The sequence below is a fragment of the Zosterops lateralis genome, assembly GCF_965231275.1.
Source record: "Zosterops lateralis genome assembly, chromosome: 6".
Lineage (NCBI taxonomy): Eukaryota > Metazoa > Chordata > Aves > Passeriformes > Zosteropidae > Zosterops > Zosterops lateralis.
This window is the reverse complement of record NC_139761.1, coordinates 44,949,143-44,975,998: the sequence shown is the minus strand read 5'-3', so window position 1 is coordinate 44,975,998 and position 26,856 is coordinate 44,949,143. Positions and strand designations below refer to the sequence as shown.

At 49.6% G+C, this 26,856-nt stretch overlaps 2 protein-coding genes across 4 annotated transcripts in view; one reads left to right on the top strand and one right to left on the bottom strand.

The window, feature by feature from the left end:
• HRAS (HRas proto-oncogene, GTPase) overlaps nt 1-11,512 on the top strand; it is a 40,408-nt gene extending 28,896 nt beyond the window's left edge. For both annotated transcript variants that reach the window (XM_083864544.1, XM_083864543.1), the window contains 5 exons: nt 1,089-1,242; nt 5,797-5,975; nt 8,159-8,318; nt 9,023-9,147; nt 11,218-11,512. In XM_083864544.1, coding sequence (XP_083720670.1) covers nt 1,132-1,242; nt 5,797-5,975; nt 8,159-8,318; nt 9,023-9,142 — 570 coding nt within the window. In that variant the 5' untranslated portion in view covers nt 1,089-1,131 and the 3' untranslated portion in view covers nt 9,143-9,147; nt 11,218-11,512. The remainder of the gene's footprint in view (nt 1-1,088; nt 1,243-5,796; nt 5,976-8,158; nt 8,319-9,022; nt 9,148-11,217) is intronic.
• Nucleotides 11,513-19,035: 7,523 nt separating this feature from the next.
• LOC310910586 (USP6 N-terminal-like protein) overlaps nt 19,036-26,856 on the bottom strand; it is a 75,695-nt gene continuing 67,874 nt past the window's right edge. For both annotated transcript variants that reach the window (XM_083863418.1, XM_083863419.1), the window contains 4 exons: nt 26,526-26,591; nt 25,041-25,140; nt 23,661-23,813; nt 19,036-23,470 (listed from right to left, as the gene is read on the bottom strand). In XM_083863418.1, the coding sequence (XP_083719544.1) occupies nt 22,185-23,470; nt 23,661-23,813; nt 25,041-25,140; nt 26,526-26,591 (1,605 nt within the window). In that variant the 3' untranslated portion in view covers nt 19,036-22,184. The remainder of the gene's footprint in view (nt 23,471-23,660; nt 23,814-25,040; nt 25,141-26,525; nt 26,592-26,856) is intronic.

Below are 26,856 nucleotides of genomic sequence, written 5' to 3'. Positions count from 1 at the left end.
CACAGTTCATAGCAGCTTCCAGAGTTTAGGAGCAGGGCTGGCAAGCCTGGGGAGGAGGGTGGAGTGATTTAACTATCCGGGGTGGGAGGGTGGAGGAGGGGGTTCCAACCCTGTGAACACTGAAGGGTGTCTGACAAGGGGAACTGTGAGCTTGCCTTCTTGCTACCTGCTGCATTTTGGGTGGCTTCCCCAGAGCTTGCAGATGGTGGCTGAGAACCAGTATCTGACCCTGGAGTGACTTTCAGTGGGCAGGGCCTGCAGTCCAATGAGGGTGGATTTCTATTTAAACCTTTGGGGTTTTGTGTAATCTTCCTGAGTTAGTTCCTCTTTCTCAGCCGACTTGGAGCAAAAATTCAAGGGAGGAGCTGGGCGTATGTGAATCTTCTGCTGCTGAAGGGCCATGGGAGGTACACAGTACTGCGGAAGTGTGGTTTGCTCATCCTGACCCTAATCATCGTCAGTCACCACCTTTTGTGACAGCATCTCTTTCCCCCCTGTTGGCTGTGCCAAATTCAGCTCGGGGAGCAGGGATGCCCCTCCTGCAGTCCTCCCTCTTATGATGGCAGCACTGTTAGCTGGATGACAGGCAGAGGGTGTGGATGTGCCTCTGTTTCAACCCTGCTGTGTGGTTTGAGGTTTAACGCAGCCTTGAGGATGAAGACATGGAGATAACAGCGTATTTGGGCAGGGCTGGACCTTTTTCTCTGCTCTTGGGGGAATTGACATCCCAACCTCGTTGGCTAAGGGTTTCAGATCTATCTAAAGATTTCAGATCGTCAGTTTGAGATAAGGTAAACTGGGGACAGTGTTGAGCACTTCTGCAAAACTAGACTTCTTAAACTTGTTACTTTAAACTTGTTACTTTAGAGGTTGATGCACACAGCCTGTACCTCTTGTTTTCTCATCAGTAATGCTCTCCTACCTCTTGAAGTTTGCTTAAGGAACCTGTGAAGTTTGCATCCAGATGGTCAGGCTGAACGATTGCAACAGACCACAGAATAAAGAGAGTTTTTGTATTTGGTTTGATGGATTATTTTGCCCATTTTAAAGTACGCCTCTTAGCCCAGTGACCATGTTTGTCCTTGCAGGTGGTGGTGCTCCTGGAAGTCTTGAGCTGGGGTCAGCTGGAAGATGACTGAATACAAGCTGGTGGTGGTGGGAGCAGGTGGTGTTGGGAAGAGTGCTTTGACAATACAGCTCATTCAGAACCATTTTGTTGATGAGTATGATCCCACAATAGAGGTAAGTAGCTCTGGGCATGGGGTCGGGCTGTCTGCATGTTTTCCTCTTGCCTTTTTTCACCTTGTCTCCAACTCAGAGCATGCTCAGTTTGGTCTCAAGTTTGAACTTGAGCAGGGATGTTTCCCTGCTTTGCAGAGCTATTCTGAGTCACTATGTGTGTGTTCAGAGGTCGCAGTGACCGACTTAACATCTCCTGCAGAAGGACAGTGGTGTCTGCTGAAGAGAGGTGACATGGGAGGCAGCAGAGACAGGCAGAGCAGGGCAGGGGCTGAGAGGCAGCACAAAAGTCTTCTTTTCTGATGAGATGTCAACATAGGGAGGGATTAAAGGTTTAGAATTGAAGAGCCATTTTGTGCCTGTGCTTCCATTTCTCCTCCCATGAAATCAGAGTAAATGTATTGACTTTTTCTGCAGGATGTTTTGAGCTTTACTGATGAAATGGGTTTTATCAGAGCTTCCTTATATTATGTGTGTCTTGCAGTTTGAGCAAGACATGCTGAGCAGTTGAACTGCTGTGGCTCCCAGAGTGCTGCCTCTGCTTCTTCACAAGGAGTTAAAGGGTGATGTGTGTGTCTCAGTGTAGATGGCAGCACTGACCTGTCTAGCTCAGCACCCTGCCTGAAGAAGCAGGCAGAGACCCTGTGGTCATAACAGGCTGTATGGGGGCAGAGGAGGATCCAGTCTTCAATATCCATTGTGCTACTATTATTTTCTTTAATATTTCAAAAATATATTCCATTCTTCATCTACTTTCACCATAGTTAGTGATGTGCTAATTAGCCTCTGTATGACTTACACCTCTGTTGGGTGAGATGCAGGCAGCAGCCACTGCTCTGCATGAGGAGTAAAGTCCACCCTGGGAAGTCAAATTGCAGCTCTGTCACGCCTCTTGGACAACAATCTCACTGTCTGCAGTCCTAAAGGATTCTCTACCAGATGCGTATAAATGCAGCTGTGGTTGCTGCAGTTATTATTATCATAATGGCTAAAAGCCCCAGCTGGGATGAGAAATCTATTCTGGTAGGTGTAGTCTGTGTAGTCCCCACCCTGAAGAGCTTACAACTTACATAAACAAAGCAAGACAAGGCTTGGTAGAAAGGCAGAAATAGTCTTCAATCCTACAGATGGGAAGGAGAGAAAGCACTTAAAAAGCACGTGCTATTACATCATTTGGCCAAGGTCACCTAGAAAGCCCATGGCAGAGACTGGAATTTAATTTAGGGCTCCTTGCTTATGGATGCAATTGCCTTCATCCCCAGCTCCCCTCCCCTCATGTGGCTGTTGCCAGTAGTATTGTATACTTTTCCAGGTTGTTTTTGGCAAAAAAGCTGCTCATGGAGAGCAACCTCCCTGGTGAGACATCTGCATGGATGTATCCTCTCTTGGACCTTAGGTGGGCAGAGGCAACTCTTACCCAGTGATGTGCTAGATTTTGGCATCCTGTGTTTTTTGTCTCCAGCTGCCTGCTCCCTGTACGTACCCTGCAGGGAATTTTCTCCATGTAAACAGGCAGCAGGGAATGTAAACCTTGCATGGCATTTCCCAGCACACCCTCCTCATTTTTGCAGTGCTCTGGGAGATGCCTGCTCTCTCCTCCACTGTTCACTCCAGCCTCATTCTGTTGTTCTCCTCTTCCAAAAGCTGCCACAAGCTGCTCTTCAGCCCTCTCACCCCTGGTACTTTTCCACCTGTGGGTACCACCAGCCCCGATGCCTTTGCAGCTCCCTTGGTTGTACCCTGCTTCCCCTGGTACCCTGGCCAACTACTGATTCATTTCAGGGTGATTCCTTTTAATGATGCTTCATTTTATGGGGATTTAAAAGACAGAGAGCTACCTGCCAGCCATGAAAATGTGACCAACAAACCACCTTCCTGTGACTAAGCTGCTTTGGATCATACCCAGGAGCTGACTGTGACTGTTCAGCCAGCTAACAAGCAGCACAGCAATGCTGAAACGAGCAGGATAAAAGGGCGGGGGGGGGAAGAAGATACGTGCATGGAGCAAAGGCATTGCCTGTCGTCCACATGGATTGAGCACAAGCTGTGCTGCAAAGAGGGTGCAAGCAGGTTGGGGTGCACTGAGAAGATGCTCCCTGGAGCAGGAGGTGTGGAAGTTTGTCCCCTGTCTGGGGCAAAGACCTTGACTGGGTATCTGCTCCCCTCCTACCCTCCTGATTCACCAGTGCAAACATCTGCCTGTGTAACTCCATGGTGTCCACCCCACTACAGTACACTCTGACAGGCCAGCTCTTGGGCTGCCAAGGAGCCTTAGGACCTGTTTTGGGAACAGGAGGGCCAAGGCAGCAAGGAAAGTTATGCCACTGGCATTGTCCCATGATGAATAAGCAAGGCTGGAATAAAGAGTTTCACTGTGTTGAGAAATTCTTTGGTTCATCTTCCAGCTCTTAGCAGCTAGCTAGTAATGGGCTTCCCAAACCTCTGGTCATATCCTGACTGCAGTGCTTAGCAAATGGGGCTCTTGGCCTGGTCCCCCAGCACAGCTGGGATGCTCCCAGCATCCACCTGGGATCTTGAGTATGAAACCCAAACAGATGTTGTTTCTGCTGCCTGGCACTTCACAGCTGGGTCTGGCTACATTCCCCTCTGCTCATGGTGGGGTGGGACATGCAGGGCTGCAGAGGAGCACTGAGGCTGCATGGTGCTGGTGTTGGCTGATGGCAGCTAGCCCTGCAGTGGCAGCCATGTCACCCGGTTATGTGGCAGGGACAGCTGAGCTGCCATCCTGAGCATCCTGGGGAGAGGAGGGGGTCGAATGAAGCTGGACACAAAGTACCGATGGGGAGAGATTGTCCCCTTCCTTTGCAAAGCATCCCCTGCAAGATTGTTTTATGTCTCTGCCTTGTAAGCCAGCTGGCTGGCCTTATGGGTAGCCTGTTGATGACCTGAGCTGGGGTGTGTGATCTCTTCTCCATGAGCATGTCGAGTGCTGGTGAAACGTTGTGGAACTGGGGACTTGGCAATAGACTATGAACATGTGTGTCGAGAGGCTGGTCCTCTGTCCCAAGCCAAGGTGCAGAGGTGGGAGGATGCTTTGTGGGGCAGAGGAGGCACTCAGGTCCCCTTGCACAAAGGAGGCTCCAGATACGTTATTGATTAGAAATGGGAGCACACTCCTGCAGGGCAGCCTGCCAGTTGCCTTCAGAGCAGTTGGCTGGAAGCCATCCTTTCACTCCATGCTTATTCTCAATGGGTCAGCAGTCCACTTTTTGGGAAGACACAGCTGAGAAGGTCGTGGCAGGGCAGATCTCATCTCTGATTTCACAGCCCTCTCTGCAAGGTGAGGAAAGACTTCAATTAGCCCCAGCAAATGACGTTGTTGTAATGAACCAAAGGATAGAGGCCGTGTTGGCCCTATTCCCTTTCTGTGCTGCTGCTGGTTCTGTTGGTGACCTTTGCTGTGTCGGCTGTTTGTCTGCAGACCTGCAAAGCTCATCTGATAACATTGTTGTGGTCGTTGGAAGAGCAGCCAACGTTTGAATTAATTTTAAACTGCAGCCGTAGCCTCTGTGTCTGCAAAGCACTGTGTGGTTGTACTGCTGACTTGTACCTTTTTCATACCTTCCATTTTGGCTTCCTCCTCTTCCTGAGAGTTGAGGACGCTGCACTGTCTACAGGGGATGGCTGTTGGAGAGGGATGAGGGATGTTCTCCATGGAGGGGCTGCCCCACAGCATCCCTAGTGATGAGACTGAGCACAGGAAGAAGCATAGTGGGGAGGAGCAGTGCTATGAGGAGCCTGCCCTGAAAATTAAAGCTTTTAAGGGATGCTCTGGGTGATTTCCAGACCTTCTCACATCTGTGATAAGTTGTGATTGCCTTTGCTGCAGGGAAAACCCCCAACTTCAAAGGACCTGCCTTGATAGTTCTTACCTCTCCTGGAGCCCTCTGGGCACAGACTGGTTGTGGGAAACACCCTGTTCACAGTGTGATTTTTATTTTTTTCTTTTTTCTCATGTTTAAAGAAGACATTTACCATCAAACCCAGTCTGAAACCTTACTGATGGCAATATTGCCTCTGGTGCCTGACTTGAGATTCATTGAAGGCACTGGATTTCCAGGTTAACTTAAACACCTTCCAGCCCTGCAGATCACAGATAGTAACTGGAAGCCCTGGCTGGCCAGAGCTCCTTTCCTGAGTGTCCTTCCTCTTCCAGCAGAAGGAATTAGAGCTGAGACTAAACAATATTAGGAAATACTTGTTGAGGGCTATGCAGTGTGGTAGAGATGAAGCTGCACGTGGTCTGCCAGAGGCAGGGCTGGGAATGGGGAGAGGAAGCTGGGAGCTGTCTTCTCTCTGGTTCTGGCAGACAAGAAGAAACCTGCTTAGCTGCTCCCTTTTTCCTTTGTTTTTTTAAATTATTTTTCCTTTCCCTCCCATTTTCAAAACAGATTGAGTCGTCTCTAATGAAAGCTGAACGCAGGCAGAGCATGACCTGGCATCTTCCCAGGGATGCACTTGCTGCATCCCTTTGTTTAGCCAGATCCAAGCCCTCCCTTAATGCATCCTCCTTCCTTTCCCACTCCTGGCCTGCAGGATTCCTACAGAAAGCAAGTAGTCATCGATGGAGAAACCTGTTTGTTAGACATCTTGGACACTGCAGGGCAGGAGGAGTACAGTGCCATGAGAGACCAGTACATGAGAACAGGGGAAGGATTCCTGTGTGTCTTCGCCATCAACAACACCAAGTCCTTTGAAGATATTCACCAGTACAGGTCAGTATCCTGGGAAGGCCTCTTTCCCTCTTGCCCTGTGCAAAGGGGAGGCCTTGCTGCTGCAGTCTCCTGCCCACCCTTTTAGATCAGGCCCCGTGGTGGAAGCACTCACTGCCAGCAAAGACAATTAGCTCAAGTGGCCATTCCCCAGGGAAGAGACAGAGCAGACGGCTAATGTCAGTGACTCCAATAAAACCCCTCTGAAGGGATTGCTTGTGGCCTTTGGGGACCTGGTAATGTAATGTTTAAGTGTTTATGGTGACTAAAGAGAGAGCTGATCCTGTATGACCCCCTCCTCTTCCCTCCCTAATTAGTGGAATTGCTTTGTTAGCGCAATCGATCTCAGCGACTCCTGCTGGCCCCAGAGCTGGGAGAGGAGGCTGGGAAGGACAGGGAGAGCTGTTTGCCCTGCTGTCCACTGCCATGACCAGGCTGTGCTCTGCCAGCTGCACACACGTGTGAACAGTCCTGCCTCACTGAAGCTTGGTTTCAGCCAGGGCAGAGACGGAGCCGAAGGGCAGTCAGGGCTCCAGTGAGGCCCAAGATGTATGGGAAAGCGGTGACAAAGCAGGGACCCCGTCCCAGTACCCATCCCAATTCTTCTCTCTGTTGATGTCACCTCTGCAGAGCTGAAGAGTCAAGGGGATGATGTAAACACAGCAGGATTCCTCCCTGTTTACCCCTATGCTACTTTAGGGAGGGATTACTCTGCTTGTGCCTTTTTCTGAGGCTTGGGTGTGACAGGAGGCACTTGCAGAGGATGCAGGAGATAGCTCTGCCTGTCCCTGCTCTGTCCAATGCCCACAAGAGACTGTGTATCCCAGTCCCTCATCATAAACCAGGGTCCCAGTAATCCTGTTGTTTGAGGACAGGCACATTCCTTCCTTGCTCTGTAGTCAGAAATGCTGCTTGTGTTCAGTGTAATAGCTGCACAGGTGCACTAATGTAGCTTATTTTAGCTCAACCAAAGGACAAAGGATGGGATTTTCCTAAAGCACCTGAGGGATTGAGCAGCATTCATCCTTGCGCTGGGGCTGGTGCCTGTGAATTGCTCCTAGGATGGCTGACTTCAAGCCATCATGATGTAAATCACTGGCTTTCATCTCCTTTGGCCTTCGCTCTTTGTGTTTGCACTTTTAAAGGAATATTCCCCAGAGAAATGCTGGCTCTCCCTGGTTTATAACCATTTGGAGGGATCTCTTTTCAGCTAAGTGTAGCCTGTGCACTAAATTTAGTACTTACATTTGCTGATCAGGATGTTACAGAACATTTAAATGGCTTTATGGCATATCATGGTTATAGTCAGACTTCATTTCTATGTTCTACTACATTAGAAAAAGATGATTGATTCTTTTGTGTGTGGTAAATGTCCAGCTGCCTTTCGATGGAGATTTGCATTCAATTAAAATGCAGAAATTGGCATTTTAAAATCTTTTATTTGTTAAATTAAAACCATGTTAAATGTTCTGGACCCATGAGCAAAAAAAAAGCTGTTTTGCATCTGAAGTTAAATGATTTATTAAGCAAAGGAAGTTCCTATCTATCAGAAGGGAATTGAATGGATTGTTTGTGGTCATAATGGCCTTCAAGATTTTTAGAAGTGGTAGATCTCATCCTCGCCCACCTAGTTTTAGATCCAATGTTGGAATGAAGAACTGAGCATTACAGCTTTTTTAGTTCCCAGTTGGTTTCTCAACTTTAAGTGACCTGAACTAAACTGAAAGGAAGCAAATACTGCCTGTGCATTTGCAGAAAAGGTTACAGCTGCCAAAAGCTGCTGTATCAGCTCAGCAGATTCTGGTTGCAGGTGATTTATTTTTTCCTCCCCATTTGAAGGAATTACTTGATCTAAAATGTTTGAAATAGCACAGGTAACTGCTTGAGAATTCATTTTTAGTTAACTTAAACTATCTTAAGCTCATGTCTTAATATAGATTGTCATAATTCAAGTTGTTTTGTAAATAGCTGCATTTAAAGAGGAGAAGTATGTTTAGTTTTCATTTCCAGTAGTTCCCTGTTTAGCTGTTTACTCACTTGTGTGCTGTAGTCATTCACATTTTCCTGAAAGCTCAACATAAGGCATTCAACAGGAGTGAGGGGTAGCTGTCAAATCTTGACAAAGAAACTGGTGAGGAGTGTTCTGGAGCTGCCCCTTCACTTCTTCACACCTCCTCCTTTCGCAGGGAGCAGATCAAGAGGGTGAAAGACTCAGATGATGTTCCCATGGTGCTGGTGGGGAATAAATGTGACCTCCCTGCACGAACAGTGGAGACCCGGCAAGCGCAGGACCTGGCCCGGAGCTACGGGATCCCCTACATAGAAACGTCTGCCAAAACAAGACAGGTAGGAGGAGACTTTTAAACAAAATGTTCCTTTTCTTTCCTCTATTGCTGCCCTAGAGGGGCAGGAATGGGCAGGCACCACCTTGCAGACAGATGGGTGTTAGGGATGGGCTTAGTTGCTTCCTCAAGGCTAAATGCTCCCTCAGGATGTTCCCTTCCCAGTCCAGGCTTAAGCCTCCCATCATGAGAAGTGCATCCACATACTGTGGCAGTGAAGAGATGGCTTCTCAGGGCTTTCTCCAAGGCTCTGGAATAACCTCCATAGTCACTACAGGTCAGCTAAGCTCAGGTCACTTGGCTAACCTCATCCATGGCCTGTTTTGGCAGACCTGCAGGCAGAATATACCAGTGCTGAGAGGACCATGTGAAGCTCCCAAAGCACAGAGGTGGAAATGGAACTGACACCTTCAGTGATCTAGTGGTGGCTTTTCTCTTGGATGGCAGACCTCATTCAGACTGCTGAGAGCTGATGAATCTCAGGGACTTCAGAGCTCCTTACCCTCGTGGTTGCTCATTCAGTCTTGCTCTCTGAGGGCCACACTCAGGTCCTTGTTAGTCTTCCCAGCTTGGTTCTGTACCTTTAACCCTGCAATCTGCACTGCTGGACAGTGCTAGGGACACACTTGCTGGGGAGCAGAGCCCTCTCCTTTCTCTAGTGTCCCTCCTCAGAATGGGCAGGTGCTTCAAGGCGTGCTTTTTCCCCAGGGCGTTGAGGATGCCTTCTACACCTTGGTGCGGGAGATCCGGCAGCATAAGCTGCGCAAGCTGAATCCCCCGGACGAGAGCGGCCCCGGCTGCATGAACTGTAAATGTGTGGTATCGTGACTATGGTGAGTGGTGGAAGCAGCACATGGGGTGCAGTGGGGGAATGCTGGAAGCAGGGCAGGAGTGATTGCAGATGCACTGGCCTGCGAACAAATGCAACAGGATCAATTTCAGCAGCAGGTATTTTTTAATGAAACACCTTTTGGATTAAAATAGCATTTTTTCTGTCAAAACATAGGGAAGTCAAAATTCCCACTTTCCTGAGGAAGTGTGTGGCAGGAAAGGGTTGTTTATTTTTTCCCCTTATTTTGTGCAACAAAATTCTATACAACTGAATTTTTTTTAAAAGCGTGTTTTGTCATGCTTTCCCCAGGAAAGCTTCTTCCCATGCTGCTGATCTGAAAGAGGAGTTAAACTGGTGTTGAAGGTGTATAGATCACTGCATGCTCCCCAGACTGGCTCTAGAAGGGTTCAGATGAAGAGCTGGCTGGGTGCATTGCCTCCTAATGCACTGACATAAATTGCCTCATCCTAAAGCTTTAGAGCAGACCTGTCTTGCTGTGAAAAGTCCTATGTTCCTCAGAAGAGTTTTCCCCATTAGATAAATCCCCTGGGATATTTGGAACTGATGCAATGTTGAGAATTAGCCATAAGGGGGCTGTTTGCTTTTATAAATGGTGTGTGCTGGAGCCAGAAACACTGTTTTTCAGATTGTTTATGTTCACTTGCCTGTTTTTCTTCTTTTTCTTTCCTTGATTTTTTTTTTTTTAATTATGAGTTTATTTAAAACACTGCTGGAGCGCAGTCAGGGAGAGTTCTTATTATTGTCCCTGCATGTGCTGGCTGGCCTTAAGTGAAAGGCCTGGGAATATCTGTCTATGTAACCAACTCCTTCCATGGCATAAAGTTAGAGAGGGGTAACAGGGGATGAGTCCACCAAGGAGACCTGTATCTAAGGGCGTCTGGGACTGGGACAAAAGCGTGCATGAACATTGCCCTAATGTCTTTTGGGGAGTCTCCCAAGCACCTGGACTAGCCCTTCACGCCTTTAAATAACTGCTGGAGTCCTAAAGAGAAGTGCACTGTATCTAGAGATGGTGTTAAGAGGGTCTCATGAAGGTGGAGATGGACAGCAGATTTCCTCTGACACTTTTTGAGCTAAGAGGCCATGAGCACAGCAGAGCTCTTCCTCCTGCCCCTGACTCCCAAGGAAAAAAACCCAACAAAACAGTGCTGGCAATGTTTGCTTCCTATGAGCAAACACCCACCCCAGAACCCCACCCCTCTGCTTCCAGCTGAGGCATGTGAGGTCGGCTGGGGGCTGAGTTGAATGCTGTGCCCAGCACACTTACCACTGCTAAGGGAGATTTTCCAGATGTTTGTGTCCTCCAGATGTTCAGGAGCATTTCCTCCGGATGGGGATATGAGCTCAAGTCTTGTTTCCTGCTCTGGCTCATAGCTGACGGCATGGGCTTGGCAGGCACTGCTGCTCCCTTACACCAACTGCCAGGAGCCCAATCTTTGTCACAGCCCAGTGGCAGCACCAGCTTGGGCAAGATGGGCTGGGAAAGGGTCACTTGGAAACACTCTTCTCTGTCAAGAGAACATGCCCTGAGAGTTGCCTGTGTCTTTTTCTGCTCAGGCAGAAACCAGACATCCCAACTTAATCTAGCTGCAGTGCCGAAGAAACAGAGAGGGAGGAACGTCAAGGTACAAAAGGAGAAGTGAGGCAAAGACATGCTGGGATTTGGGGAGAAGAATGGTCAGTGCGTGACCAACAAAATTTGGCTGCACTTGCCCTGGACTCATTTTGTGGTTCCCATCATCCCTGGAGGAGGTGGAAAGATCTTGCCAAACAGTGCTCCTTCCCACTAGGAGTTCAGAAAGAGGCAGAAGGTCTGGTGAGGTGCTCAAAGCTCACCCATCACTCTACTGACACCAAGACTTGTTCCCTTCAGCAGACGTGCAGATGCTTTGCTGAGCCAGGCTCACACCTCTACAACCCGTGTAGCCTTTTGCTTTCACTCTGTGGGCACTAACAGGGTCATCCCAAAACATGAGGGGTGAGTACTGGGAACCAGCCTTGCTGGTTCTGGCAGGGAATGGGTGCTCATGAGAGTCCTCTTCTTTTTCAGCTGTCTGGACCGTGTCTTGGCGAGGTTCCCACTGTGCAGTACGCAAGGAAAGAGGTGAAGCAAAGGAAGAAGCAAACAGATTCAGAGGAGGAATGTGGGGGGGTGGAGAGGAGGAGGAGGAAGAGGACAGGAGGAGCATGACTCCAAGGACTATCTCGCACTTCACCCAAGCCTGCGGCAAACAACTTTTTTTTTTTATCCCCATCCCCTCGTCCTTTGGTCTCCTCCCACCCCGGCAACTGTACAAAGCCACAGATTGAATCACAGTAAATTATTATTTGATCGTCTCAACAAATCACCTTGATGGCTGTGTCCTCCTTCCAGAGGCTGCTGCTGCTGCTCCAGAAGGATTGCTGGTGGGATGGTGGGGAGGAAAGGGTGAGATTTGCTTTCCACAGACCAAGGTCATGCTGTAGATCATGGAGGTGATTGGGTGGGAGAGACAAGCTCTCAGGGCAAGACAGCTTGTCTCTGTCTCCAGCAAGTCTTTGTCATGTCCTTCCCAGCCCATCTGAAACTCTGCTGGCCACAAGTTTTGGGAGGGTGGAAGAGTTCAACCAGTCCAAGCCCGTCCTTGGCACCCCTTGAGTGCTTTGCTTTCAGCCTAGTCCTTGTGGGATTTATGGACTCGGATGCAATGCTTGGAAGGGAAGAAGCATCAGGGAGGAGATTTGAGAGCTGGGTTCACCTTAGCTGGTATCAGTTTGTTGCTTCCCTGATTCCTTTCCTGTCAGCTCTTTCTGGCATAAGACCTCCATCATGTATTGTGCTCTAGAACTAAAATTAGGACTTTTTGGTCTCCCCCCAGCCCTAGCTATGCTAACACCCGTGTAGCACGTACACCTTGAGCTGCTCCAGTATGGACAGGTAGGCAAATCCTCATCTGCCCTATGCATGGCTTCCTTACTGGTGAGCATGTTGAGAAGGGGTCTCCTGTACTGCAGAAGTGGTCTGGCTGCTCAGCAACTAAGACTAAAGGATTCAGGCTTCCAGTCTCTGGGTTTAGAGTGAGTAAGAGTGTTTTGGATATGGGCTAATCTGTTGGGAACCCTGTCTTTGCTCAGCTCTGCTCCTTTGGGGTTTTTTGCCTGAGGTCTGACCCATGTGCCTTTCACTTGCAGCACGAAGACAAGGCATTGTACTCAGTGCAGCGGGTGGCTTGGTATTCACTGTCTTTCCTTCTTCAAAGTTATTGCACAGGCTAATTTAGTTGGCATCCAGAATTAGAAGCATCAAAGGAGGCAGGTGATCCAGCTGACTGCGGCAGGGAGCTGTTCTGCATGGGCTAGCCCAGGCCTGAAGAGGTGCTGTGTTTGGCAGCCAAGGTCGGTCTGGGTTGGGAGCGGTGAGGGCGGTGTGTGAGTCACATACCTCTCATGGCAAAACCAGTACAGAAACCCTGGTCACCCCCAGCACAAAGCCACAGCTCACCCAGGGCTTCCCAGCATCCATGCAAGCAACCTCCCATCCCACTCCCCATCCTCCATCATGCAGCAGAATTAAAGCAACAGAATTTGCACTCCTATGCTCTTTGGGGGAGCAGTGAGGGTCCCATGCTCCTTGGGGGTGCTGCCTTTGCTTTTAGTATGGGCAAGAGAGGACTTGTGCTAATGGCTTGCTTTCTGTAAATGCCTGCTCTGAATTGTAGGGCACAGCCCTCACCCTGGCTGCAGCTGCCTGGCACCCTGTTCCCACAGAAGGGTTGATATCAGCTCCTGGAGTGGGAGAAGTTGCCCAAGGGGAGAGGGCCTTGCCTTTAGCAGGGTGTGCTGTTTGCAGCAGCTTCTGTCCTTGTGCTGGAGGATTGCTGAAGATGCTGAACCTGGTGTTACGTGGTGGGACTGGACCAGAAACTCCCAGAAAACCTCCCACTCTGAGTTGTTTCAAGTGTGAAGCCTGGAAGTATGGGGTTTGTTCCTAAACCTGTGCACATCCTGTGCACAACTGGCCACAGGACAGGGGTACTTTGTCCTTCTGGAAGATGACACAGAGGCCCTTGCTTGGTAGTGTTACTGCACTAGGAACCTGGTATTCTTCATCTGCAGTAGAACTTATCCCATTCATCCCCAGGCCCTTGGTGAAGGATGAGAGAGATCTATCTGGAGGCCTTCAGAGGAGAAGTAACACACAGGGGCTCTCTCAAGGACTGGATGGCTCTAACCACTTAGAGTTGCCTCTCATTTCTGGCTGGGAGCCAAATGCCATAGTCAAAAACTGGGCGCTGCAGTCAAGGAAGCTGAGAAGCTCCAGGGAGTGCCAGGGCTGAGGTGTCTTCATGGGGCAGGCAACAGCTCCAGTTCCAAGAAACTGGCACATCTTGGTGAGGGTGTGCTAGATCAGCACTGGCCAGAATACAAGCTACTTTAAAAAGTTTGGTAAGGAAAAGAAAGCTGAAGTAGGAGCATCTCCCTTTCATCAGAGAGGTTTCTGCACTCAGAGTAAAGTTTTCAAGCTTGTCAAACAGTCCTGGTCAGTGACAGACCATCACAGAAGCTGGTTAGCTTTCTGCTGTAATTAGAAGGTCACGAGAAATTCAGACTTAGGTCACTGTTCAAGTCCATGCTAAAAGTTGGAGGTAGGTTAGGAGCAAAAAGAGGTGCTAAAAGCTTGACACCACAGCTCTTCTCCAAAAACCATGTATTAATTGTGTATTAATGTTGTACTGCATCTTTGTTCCAGGAAAAGAATCACAACAGATCAAGATACATCAGCTGTGATCTGGTCTGATCTTTTCTGTTGGCAAAAACCAGACTGTATCACTTCTCTTAGGTGGAGTTGTTACTCTTGACTTGGCTTTTTCACTTGCTACCTTGGTGCCAATGGTTTGGGAACAGGACAATCATCTTGCTGGCCCCTGACAGGCAGGAGGTCGGTACATGAGCTCACAATGCTAGCTGAACTTCTCAAGTCTGAAAGCAATACCAGGATTACAGTTTCACTGGAGTGAATTTAGGTTTGGAGAACATATTGAGGGGCTTGGAGTTGATTTTCTCCATAGTTACTCAAGGCGCATTTGTTCTAGAGGTACCTGGATGGGAAGATGGAGTTTTCAGACACTGCAGTTGTTTCCCTTATGATAAGGTGTTTGTCATGTACCTCAGTTCTGCTTCAGAGGCATGAGCTCAGGTGAGCCAAATGTACAGTTAATTTGATTATTCCTGTTGTATAGCTGAAGCTGGAAGAGAGTCCACAGAGGTGAGCTTTTTGCTATATTTGAGTACATCAGCTCACCCCTCTGGCTGTTGGGATTTCTTCAGCTGGCCATGGCAAAGCTGAACTAAATTTGTGCTGTGCTGTGGATCTCCAGCCAGTGTGAAAACCAGATTTGAGAAGGCTTCAGTCAGCATCCTGCTGATTATGTTGAGACTGCATATCCCATGATGGAGGAGTGCCACTTTTGAACCTGTATTTAAAATGACAGAATAGCTGATGAGGTCTGTTCTAGTCTGGTCAGGTCCAGATGTCTCAGGACAGACGTATAATACATGTTCTTCTCTCACATCATTCAAGTGCCCCACACCCTGTTACAGAGGGGTTGGGGCTCCACAGACATCACAGCTGAGTCAACTCCCAGAATTGCTTACAAGTCCTTAACGATGCTGATCAAGTGGTGGAACAGATCTCATGCCTTTTGGTCAGTGAGGTCTTCCACAGGAGCCTTCTCCTAAGCCAGCAGAGAGGGTGACTCCAAAGCAGGTGAGTGCATGGTGCTTGCTGAGGGCTTTGGCAAAGACCTGGGTCGTGCAGGAGCTGGCAGTAATGACTCAGTGCTGGAGTGAGACCTGAGATGTGAGGGTGGCGATGGGGGCAGCTGAATGAAAGGCTGAGAGCAGCCTTGGCTAAATTCTGGTCTCATCCTCCTCACCTGCAGTGTGGCTAGGTAGAGGAGCAGACCAGGTTTCTCTTCTGGACTACAGCCACTGCTGGAAAGTTCTCCAGCCTAAGCAGTACTTCCATATGACTTTTTGCCTTCAACATAAAGGTAAGCAAAGCCACTCAAGAACCAGCTTCCCCGGGCCTGAGGTTATCTAAGTCTGTAGGTTTAGATGTTCCAGGAGCAGGGCTCTGATGTGAGGCCAGGCTGAGTGGCCTCCAGGGCACCAGAATGGCCCAGGCTCTTAATAGTATATTTGGAAGAGGGGCTTGTGATACTGCATCCCATGTAGCCCACAGGTACCTCTAAGGGAGCTCAGACCAGTTTTGGACAAAATTAGAAGTTTCTTAGTTTACCTTTCTCTGTGTCTTAGGAGGAGCCTGCTTTACTGTGTGGAAGAATAGCCAGGCTTTATTGACTCAAATTCACTGGACTCATGTCTTTGTGTGTGCCTTCTAAGCCTTCTCCATCCCCATCTTGGGCTCTTTTGTAACTGCTGCCAGTGAATAAGGATGATCATGGGATGGGCCCAGCTGCTGCATCTCCTGGTGAGATGCTTCAGCTGTGGTTTGGTTGTCTCCTGCACTGTCCTGGTGCCCACAGCACTCTAGGGGAAAAGGATGCTGGTGAATGCCCTGTGGGCTTCCTTAGATACTGAGGCAGTAGGATTTGGGAGGTGGTTTGGGAAGCAGTCAGATCTGCCTCTTTAAACTGCCAGGCTGTTATTTTCTCCATGTGCTGCTTTATACTTGGGGATGTGCTGTAGGAAGGGGGCGACATTGCTCAGAGAATGGTGTGACAGCCATCATCCTGGCCACCAGCAACTGGTGGGAAGAGGCAGATGGGCCTGCCCCATATGCAACTCCTTTGCTCTTGCTATGGGTTGAATACAGGGTCTTTAGCTCTGGTACCAGTCCTAGCAAGGGCTGCTGGGACTGGGGGTGCCCTTGCTCTGCTCCTCAAATCCCATTCACTTCTGCCATGGCCCCTCTGCAGCACAAGAGCAGCCTGACAGCAGCAGGCAGCTCCTGCAAGTCCCACAGCAGCAGGTGATGGATGACAGCACAGCAGCACCACCATGGCAGTAGGACAGAGCAGCAGGCGAGCAGCACAGCAAACCCAAGAGGAGGAATGCTCCCAGGCCCAGCCAAACTCAAACTGCCTCTGCCAAACTGGCTGGGGGCACAAAGCTGCCAGACACAGCACACCCATCTCTCTCCCCCTGCTATATCCTGGGAGCAGAGCCTAAACAGCACAAAGCCTTGCTCCCTCCCTCAGTTTGGCTCTGCTCCAGGCTCCACTTAGCATCAATTATTCAGTGCCGACTGACTGAAGTCTTGCGGAGGCACGCAGGGGTTGATGAGCTTTCCATGTCATGGGAGGTGGGCAGGGATGGAGATGAGCACAGCCAGGGCTTGGCAGAGAGCCAGCAAGGACAGACAGACGTTGTCTCCCACCTGTCACAGCTCCTGCCACTGCCAGTTTGGCTGTTCCTGAGCCAGGAAGGACAAGAGCCACAGGGAGCTGCCAGGGCACCAGAGCTGAGCACAGCTTGGGGAGTTTGCAGTTCTGCTTTGGGGACCAGCCCCTGGAGAGCTGCTGTGATGACAGCAGTGGCTCCACCAGGAAAAGGGAGATAGGTAATACTGGCAAATACTGAGCAGAGGAAAAGGCAATGGGAGGACCAGTCCCTGGCTGATCAGACCACTAGAATTTAAGCAGCAGCCTCAACATCATCTGTGGCATTTATTTGCTGCTGGTCGCAATGCTGCCCAGCAAGTGGGTATTTTGGGCTTTGGGATTGTCCTGCTCTTTGTCTGCTTCGAGCAGCACTCAGGCCCTGGGGGGCACAGGAGGGGGCAAGGGGCACTGCTGGAATGACAGTGGGGCTGTCTACCCTCCCATCCCCTCAGGGATATAAGCACCTCCCGTGCTGACACCTCCCTGCTGCATGGAGCATGCCATGACCTGGTGCTCCTGGCAGCAGCTGCAGGCCAGGCTGGACACCAGGCATGGCTTGTGTTCACCCTGAAGTCTTACACTGCTCTGGTAAGAGAGGGAAGGGCTTAGGCTTACCTGTGGGCAAGTCCCAGGGGTCGCCTACCCCTTGGAAGGACTCTCTGTAGTGGGTGCTTGGCACCCGAAAACCACACCTGAGAGCCCCATCAAGCACCAGTTCAAGACTGGGTACCTCTGTGGCTCCTGTATTAGCTGGAGGGATGCTATCAGAGGTGGTGGAGCCATACCTGTCTCTGGTCCCAGCAGGGACAGGGTGAGAGTACCACAGCCACAAGGCCATAACCGGGGACATGCAGGGAGTCTGGGGATCAAGGATACCAATAAGCAGTATCTTACTCCATTTTTTTTTTTCCAACAATCAAGTGAACAAGGCTGCTAAATGAAGGAACACAACCCTCCAACTTAGCACAACTCACCTTCCCTTGGGGAAGCTGCCCTTCTGGACACTTCTGCTCTCTCCTTGGCAGTGACGCAGTTCTAGCAGTTGGTTAAATGCTGTTAAACCTGGTTACGTAAGTAACCATGGCAGATGTTCAAACCTGGTCCCACCTGGCAGTGCCTGAGAGCCAACAGGTTCATGGGAGCTGGTGGCTGGAAGGTAACACAAAGGAGCTTATGCAATGAGGCTGCTTGTGAGCACCTGGAACACAGGAGGGATGAGGTTTGCTTCACTCCAGCCAAGGATCTCACCCTTGTTCACAGTGCTGCATCCCTGTGCTGGTGTCCAGTGTGAAATGGCACAGGAGATGTGCCACAAGCTGCATCCTCAGGTTGCTTCTGTACCAGTAAACACTGTGGTGTTGAGTGGTGATGGGGCTTTTTGTTTCTCTGTGGTGTTTCAGACCAGGTTTTAACCAGTTAATATAAATGAGCTAATTTAAGGGCACGGGAGAGCAATTTTTGTTCCTGTTTGACCTCTTAGGCGAGGCCGGGCAGTGACAAAAGCAGGAAAACCAGCCTACAGCACTCCATGGGTGACAGACACATGGGGCTGCCAATTTCAGGCACTGCTCTTAAATCGTAGGGTTCCATTTAGCTAATTCTGGCCTCTCCATCTACTGTCAGTCTTTGTGCCCTCTGTCCTACTCTGGCAGAGACAGACACCCTGTGTTTATGGTAAACATGCTGCTTAACACCAAGCAGCAGCTTTCTCTCAGGGGAGCCAGAACACTGCTCACATTTAACACCTCAAAGGCAACAGCTTCAGAGTCATCTAAGCCCAGGAAGCCCTGGCCATGAAATCTGGGGTGTGTCAGAGGTACTGCTCACTCACAGCTTTTTAAAATGCATCTTCAGCTGTCAGCAGCACCACCTTACGTTCCCAGTGACTGCAGTAAACGTGACTCAGCCCTGACTCACGAGTGTGAGTTGCACCCACCCACCCACTGTGCAAAGATCTGTGTCCACCCGTTCCCCATCCTGTCCAACCCTCCCTACACTGCCTACAGGCAGGAAAATAAATTCCAAACACAAAATCTTGGCCAAAAAACAAGCTTCAGCAGCGCTGCTGATCAGCAGCTGTGTGTCAGAAGGGATGCTGCCCTTTGCTCAGGGGGAAGAGGACTGTGGTAAGTAGAAAGGAGCATTTTTCTTTCCACTGCTGCTGGCAATGCCTGTATTTAATTACAGTAGAAAATCAGGGAGGAAAGCAGAGATGGAGCAGGATGGACCCGTTACAGCTGAAGCCAGTGAACCAAACTAAAAGTCATCAGAAGGCAACCAGTCTTGGTGCAGCTTCTGATCTGCAAGAAACCTTGTGGAGTCTGAAATTATGCTGAACTTCTTTAACCATTATTATTACAACCAAGTAAAACACAGCGTCAAACACTCTGGACAGTCTGGATCAGCATAAAAAGGAATGATTGACTTTTTTTTTCCCCAAACCCCCCTTCCTTTAAAAAAAACCAAGCTGAACAAACAACAAAGCAGACATAAATTTTTTTTTTTTTCTTAAAAGTAATAATTCTAATACATTAGAAAGAGTCATGGAAGAAGCGTTCCACGCTGTAAACAAGAATAGCAAATAAAAAGGAAAGCAGATGGTAGCCAGGCTCTCAAAGTGCATGGCCAAGAAACCCTAACCTCAACCTCCAGCCCCTGCTTGGGCTGGGTCCTGTGGCTCCTGCTGCCTGCCAGTGCTGCAGCCAGTCAAAGTGCTCTATCACAAACAAACAACACAAAGAAAAACAAACTAAACCTAAAGAACCCAAACCCACAGCGTTGTCTTAGGGCTGCAAGGGCAAAGATGGGGGAGCTGCTTTCCCACGTTTGCTCACAGTAAGAGTGGTTTTTGCTAAGGGGTTGAGACTGTTGGCAGGGGGGTGGGCAGGGCTGCAAGTGGCTTGGGTTAGGTAATTTGTCCCGCTGAGCTGCCACCCTCATCCTTGTCCTTCCCTTCCCATTCCCAGCCAAAGAGCTGAGATTGGGCCAGGCCTTGCTGCCACAGACCCACCATGGCTGCAGCTTTGTCTGCAGCAAGAGGCAGAGGAGGAGACAGGAGTGGGTATCTCCTTGGGGATCATGCATTGACATGTTCAAATAAGAGCATCACACCAAGGACAGCAATGAACATTGCTGGTTGTTTCCCCAGACCTGAAGATGATGACTGAGGACCTTGCTGTGCTCATTCCTATTAGGGCTTGGAGGGCAGGACAACCCCCACCCCTTGCCCCATCAAAATGCATGTTGAACATCATGCACCAAATGCCATGCATTTGACAGCTCTCCAAAATTAGAGCAAACCATCTTTTTAAATGTTAATACTGCAAAACATCCCAGATACACTGTGTGAGGAGTCTGGCTGCACAAGCAACATGATGTGCAAAGGCTGTGTGCCTGAAACAAGGGAAAATGGGTTAAAAAAAAAGGGGAAAGAGGTATCAGCTCTTGCATCAGATCTGTAAGAAGGTGTCCTGTGTAGGCTTCAAGGAGAGGACAGAGCCCCAAGCTACAAAAGCGAAACCAAGATGTGGCCAACAGCTCTCAGATGCTTCTTGTTGCTTCCCAGTGAGCTCCTCCAGCCAGTGGGCTGCTAGCAAAAGGCAATGGATATCTGCCCTGAAATACTGCTCAGGTATTTTAACACACAAATACGTTTTAACTATGCACTGTTACAGAAAAAACATACTCTAAATTAAAAACAATTCAAGCACCATTGTCCTAGAAAGGACGTGTGGTGTCTCAAAACACAAACACTGAACATTCAAAGAGCACTTTTCCTCAAACAGCAACGCTTGACTCCTCACAACACCCCTGCGAGGTAGCTATTAGGGTTATCCCTGCTCTGCAGAGGGAGAGGATGGGCAAGGTTGGAGGCTCAGTGGAAGATGGGGCCTGGGACAGAGCTGGGGTTCCAATGAAAGCTGAGGATGCTGTGGTCTGGCTGGCTACATCCAAAAATCCTTTTGACACTCCCTGCTACAAACATAAACCACAAGTACACAAGGCAAAATAAACCCTGATAAATCATAGAACCATAGAATATACTGAGCTGGAAGGGATCCACCAGGATCATCAAATCCAGCTCCTGAAACCCACAAAGTAATCTAGTGGAAGTTTTCTGCTGGGCTTTCAGGTAGGCTTTAGATCAGGTTATGCAATTAAAGCAGCCTGTGAGATAAAAAACTAGTTTTCAAAGTCTCCTTAGAACTTAAAGGAGCTTTTTCCCAGGTTCACTGTTGAAGGAATGGGAATCTCACTTGCAGTCCCACTTAAGGTGGCACTTGCAGCTACCCCTTCTGGACAGTGAAGTCCAATCCAGCATATCTGGACTACTTCCTGCTTTTTCACTCATCTGCCTTCCTGATGAAGTCCTTTCACCTCTAGGGGTGAAGTAGATGCTGGAATCAGAATTTTGGACCAGCTCTTTCTATGGGGTGTCTCCTCAGATCCCTCCACACCTCCAGCCAATGGCCTGGGCTGTGCAGCAGCAGCACCCTGGGATGAGGAAGAGATGGACAGGCCTCTAGGACTTGGTACATAAAGGGCAAGCGGGCATGTGGGCACCCATCATGTCCAAGTTTCCTTCCTGTTGTTAATTCTGTGTGAGCTCAACCAGAAGGGCTAAGATCAGGTTCTGGGTGATGTGCTCTCCCTTCCCCAGTTCCTATGACCTTTCCACTCCAACACTTAACTTACTCAAAGCAAAAGTGGACTTATCTGGGGCACTGTGATTAGACGCCATCACACCTCCAGCGGCTTGGTAGTGCAGGCAGGTTTCCTGAGCCAGCAGCCCCTTTTCCTGTTTTGGGAACAGAAAGGCAGCGAGCCTGCTCGCCGCACTGGCCCTGTGAAGGAAAGGCCAGCAGAAAGGGCACTCAGCCTGAGAGACCAGGCTCTGCCTTCATCACTGTCCTTGTCACCTTGAGAACCTGGGAAAGAACCACTCTGCTGGCAGCCCCTGACTGGGGTGACACCAAGGAGATGTCCCAGGGACGCAGCAGCTGTTAAATCTGTCCTTCTGAACACCATCCACCACAGCAGCAGGAGCCAGATATAGATGGGCATTGCTTTGTGGAATTGCATAGAGGGGGCAGCGGGCTGCCTGTGTCCTGCCAGGATGCCATGGCACTGCCTGGAAATTCTGCTGCCTGTGGCTGCAGGTCTGGGAAATGAAATAAAGATCTATTGCTACAAAGGCCTTTGAAAGCAATGCTGTGGCTGCACTGATGGGGCATTTTAAAGAAAGCATTTTGGACTCCAACACCTTGTGCCTGCTTGCTTGGTCATGGGTTCCCACAGCAGACAGGAGCAAGAGAAAACACGCAACAAATGCACCAGCCCTGCTTCTTCCCCCAAGTGATGGGGCTTGGGGAGCTTTGAGGAACAAAATAATGAAAGCATTTTCCAATCTGTCCATAGGAAACATGCAAATCCAATCTGCTGGTGTCTCCTAGTGCTGGTGGCCACCACTTTGTCTCCTTGCTGGGCACTCGTACCAAAGCACAGCTTGACGTGCAATGGTGCTGTGCTGTAACCCCGACAGCCCTGCTGACAGAAGTGGATCCTGTAAATGGGGCAAGGGTGCTTCTCCAGAACCCACTTCTTCTCTCTTAACCTCCCCTTCCCCATCCCACTAGAACGTCACTGATTTGGGCAGCTTTGCCAGGGAAGGAGAGCCTGAAAGGAAACTGTTCTCTGAGCGGGATTTGGCAACCTGCGGCGGTAATTTTGGTTTGGGGCTCAGCGGGGGGCGTGGGGCTTTCAGTGCATTTAATGGTTTCTGGAGGCTTTTCTGGGCCTCTACCTCCTCTGGGTCTGATGTAAGAGGTGGCAGCATGGAGGTGGTAGGCAGGGGATGTCCAGTCTCTGACAGAGGCAATGCCATCTGCTTTCTGTTCAAGAAGTCCTGCTCTGTGGCATGGGCCACGTGGAGGGGAGTGGTGGTTTTGATAACGACGTAGGGGCTGTTCCCCTCCGTGGCAGGGGACGGTGCCCGCTGGGCGGGGCAGCCCTCGGCCAGCCCTGCTGCCTCCGGCTCTCTGCTAGACAAGACAGGCACACTGCCCCCTGCCTGCCTGTGCGCGGGCAGCACGGCCTCGGGCCAGCGCCTGGTGCTGCTGGCACTGCCCAGCCCGTTGTCCTGCAGGCTGAGGAGCTCTCCTGTGGATGCAGCTTTGGATGCCGAGCGCTTCAGGCCCGTTTTGTCCAGCAGCACCGCCCCGCAGTGCCTGTCATCCGCCGCCTCCTCCCCGTGCTCGCTCTCGGGGGAGCCATCGCTCTGTGACGTGCGGGAGAGCTGCTGACAGCTGGCTGGCAGAGGATGGGGGGCTGCTTCGAGCACTGCGTCTCTGCTCAGGGAAGATGCCTGTTCTCCCCCTGGCGGGGCAGTGGGATTTGGCTGCCACGCTGCCTGGTCTGCAGCAGAAAGCTCCGTGATGCTGGAGTCAGAAGGAGCTGGCCTGTTTTCGAGAGAGGAGTCTAAGGAGCAGTGCTCAACTGGGGCCTGGAGGGAGACTCCATGGTCCACCACGGCACAGCCAGGAGCAAGAGGCTGCTCTGGAAGCAGGACCATGGGCAGGACGTGTTGCTGGGCCTGCGTCTCGCTTGCCTTCAGAAGAGATGATGGCTGCCCGTCCACGATGGGCTCCACCTGACCCTCCTCATCCGGTGGCTGCCCACTTGAAACAGGCACGTTTGTTGCTTCAGCTGCTTCACTACCCTCGAAGGTGGGAATCCTTGTTTCCAGCACTGTTGTTCCTCCTGGTGCGCCAGGAACTCTGTGGGGATGGGGCTCCTTGTCTGGAGTGTGCTCACCCACCCGGCCATTCTGGCCATTGACTGCTGCGTTTTCCTTTATGGCTACTAGGTTGAGGGAGAGCTCCAGGCCCAGGGGTTTCCTTGGAAACTCCTCAGGCTTTGCTGCATTGGAAGCAGAGAAAACAAAATAAAACCCAAACTGTGCATCAGTTTGTTTTTGCATGCCCTGAATGTGAGGAAGACAGATGCTTCCACACAACAGACACCAGCCACTTTGGGCTGCCCTGGCTCCCAGCCACATGAGCAGGATGCTCTGGTACCTGCTGGGGTGCCCACCTTCCCTTCTACCCACCTGGTGGGGGCAGGTCAAATTTCATCTTGCGCAGTTCAGTCATTGACACCTGCAGCTGCTCAATGACAGCATCGTCCTCGTACTGCAGGGAAGCAGCAATTTTCTCCTGCAGAAATTCACGTAAATCTTCCAGTGTCATCTTCAGCAAACGCTCTGGGGGATGGGAGAAAGGAGTAATGGCAGTGGCACAGACAAATTTCAAGGTAGCACAAGTGTGAGTTACACCACACTTTTGTTTTATCTGGGATTCTGTTGCTGTTGCTGTTCCCACTCCACAGTGAGATAAACAGAACGCTTTTGCCTCTCTCCCACCTTACCACTACTGCTCAGGGTCATCAATACACATATATATCCATGCCACCTGAGCAGTAGCTTCTCAGTTGCAGGACAATGGCAGGGCCTGAAGCTGTGCTGATGAGGATGCAGGTTTTGGGACATTTCTGGAAGTTCTCATCAATGCCTCTAGGAGGAGGAAAAGCTCCATGAGACAGGCCCTGAGCGTCAGGCTGAACAACCATTGCCGGCAGCTGCAACCACCAGCCAGGGATGCCAAGTTGCACCAGCCAGCAGGCAGGGATGCAGGAAGAGTTGCTGGCCCTTACAGCAAAAAAGGTTGCAGACAGGTGGGATACAGGCAGGAATGGGTTGTAGGAAGAGATGCCAACCTGCACTACACATTCCTCAGGGAGGTAAGATTTCACAGCCAAACTTAAACATCTGCCTGCCTGCCAGTTTCCCACCTTTTGCAGACAAATAGGGTATTTCAAGGTTTATTTCTGGATAGCCCATTCTTCATTTAACTGAAGGAAGATCAGGGTGACTGTTTGCAGAAGCCAACACATGCAGTCCCATAAATTCTGCTGGCCCAAAGGTTCTCATCACACTCTCCTGCCCCAGATGAAGGCCAAAAGAGTGACACAGCAAGGCTATTGACTTATTGGAGTGAAGGGATTCAAAGTTACAAAGATCTCGAGGCAGAAACATCACTGCCTTAATGTAATGCAAGAAAACCAAATTTTGATAATTTTAGAAGTGTATTAATGGCTTTAGGTGTCCCTCTACAGACTTTTCAGTTGAGCCACCACATAAAGTTCTGCAGACAGATGGGTTGCTGTCTGTCTTGCTCTTAAAAGCAATTTGTGGGGCATAGTACATAGGAAGACACAGCTGGGAGCATTTCAGGTGTGGTTTCTGTGTGCTGAGCACACCAAGTCAACCTCTGTGGCATCTCGTTTCCTCCCCTGGACTGTGCCTTTGGTGGCCAGCACAGGACACCAAGAAGATGGAAGTGGCCAGCAAAGCTTTTCAGGTCAGCAGCACAAGGGTGGCCCAGCATGGTGTCACCACAGCCACAGGGGATGCAGTCAGATGGGACCTTACTTTTGTGCAGTTTGAGGATGGTGTAAGCCATGGCTGTCAGCACCCGCTCCCCTTCCAGGATGTAGATATCCCACAGCCGCAAGGTCAGAGTGAATGGGGTCTGTTTCAAACATAAAAACAAGTCACAAATGGCATGATGAAACAGAGGCTGCTGCCATCACTGCATTATCTTGCACCAAAACACACAACAGGCTTTGCAAGTCAGGAATTCATCTAAAACACAAAAAACGTCTTTTATCATCTGTGGTTTTACCTTAAAGCTAATGAACTTGGGTGGCCAGGGAAATATTTAAAATCCATCCATGAATGCAGAAAAAAGAGAAACTTCCCTCACAAGCACACTAGCATATGGATTTCCCTACCCTGGAGGACATACCATCATCTTTCAGCCTTGTGAGTGCAAAAAACAACTCCTGTATCCATCTGGATTTCCCAGAAGGACTATTTATGGGATAGGTCTGAAAGCCCAATGATGCATCACTAAGCATTAAAAAAATCATTCATCTGGTGTCCAAAGAAGAGGTCTTTCTTATACACAGGATTAATTCTGCCTGCTAAAAACACCTCAGCAAGAGGTTTTCATTTGCACCCAGACCAAATCTGACTAACAGGACTGAACTGATACCCAAAGTGATGGAGCAGCCCATACCTCCCAGCAAAGATCTAAGGCACCTAACCAACACAGAAATTAATATTAATCCTACTGAGACCTTTGGGCTCAAATTTAGGATACTGCACTGACTCTCCAGAGTTTGGCACAACTGACCATTGCAGCTCTTACCACATGCTACTGCAGTTAAAGGGATTTTGCAATTTATACAACTTTTAGTGGCAAAAGCAGTGAGTTTGCTCTTGAGGGGAAGAGGCTATCCATTGTTTCATAGAACACAGAGCAGCAGAAAATTGAGACTAGAGCACAGAGACGTCTTGAATATTAGCAAGTCTGGACACTGCATTCAAGTCCAGTAAGCACAATGCTGACCCTAAAAATAAAGTAGTCTTGGCTCAGGACTACTCAATTAGCTCTGGACAAATCAGGGTAACTTTCTCACACTTCAACATGTCTTCAGTCCCAATCCGCTCCTTTGCCTGCAGCTCCTGCACTGCTATTTGCTGAGGTTTGTGCCCCCAGCTCTTCTTCTTTCTATATTGTTTCCAGAGCCAAAGTGAGGTTAATTGCCTTTGCAGCAGTGCCAGTGGGCAAGAGGAAGATCTCTCCCGACTCTGAAGTTTATACTGCTGATGCTGAGCCATCTCCCTGCAACTGCTTGTGATGAGGCAGCAGGAATTGGCTTGTCATCAGTGACATGCAGTTATTTTTAACTTCTCCCTTATTAATTTTTTTGCCTTATGAGAGTGTGCATAATATCCCACCTTATAAATTATTAACATCTTCTTCAAAGTATGGCATTTACAAAAAAACACAGGCAGATTAACCATGCATGCAAACAGCAGAGCAGCAAAAAAACCCCAGAGCATCCTTACCCGGTCAATGAAACACTGTAGGAACCACTTGGTTGTGTAAATCCCGGTAGTCATTTGCTCCTTATCCTGGGGAAAGACAGAAAAGAGAGACAGGCATTTCACCAGGCTGGTTACTGGAGGTTCAAGCAGCTCATAAGGCTTTGAGGGAGGTTGGTTGGTTGACTTATTCTAGGGTCTGGGTGCAGGATGTGGCTGTAGTTCATTCTCTGATCTCCCAACAAAGCCCCTGCTTTAAAAACCACTGTTGAAGCCCTGCTTTGGTCCTTTGCCCAAGACATCCATTCAACCTGATCCTTGATGTGGCCAGACTTCAGCCAAAGCATTGGAAAGG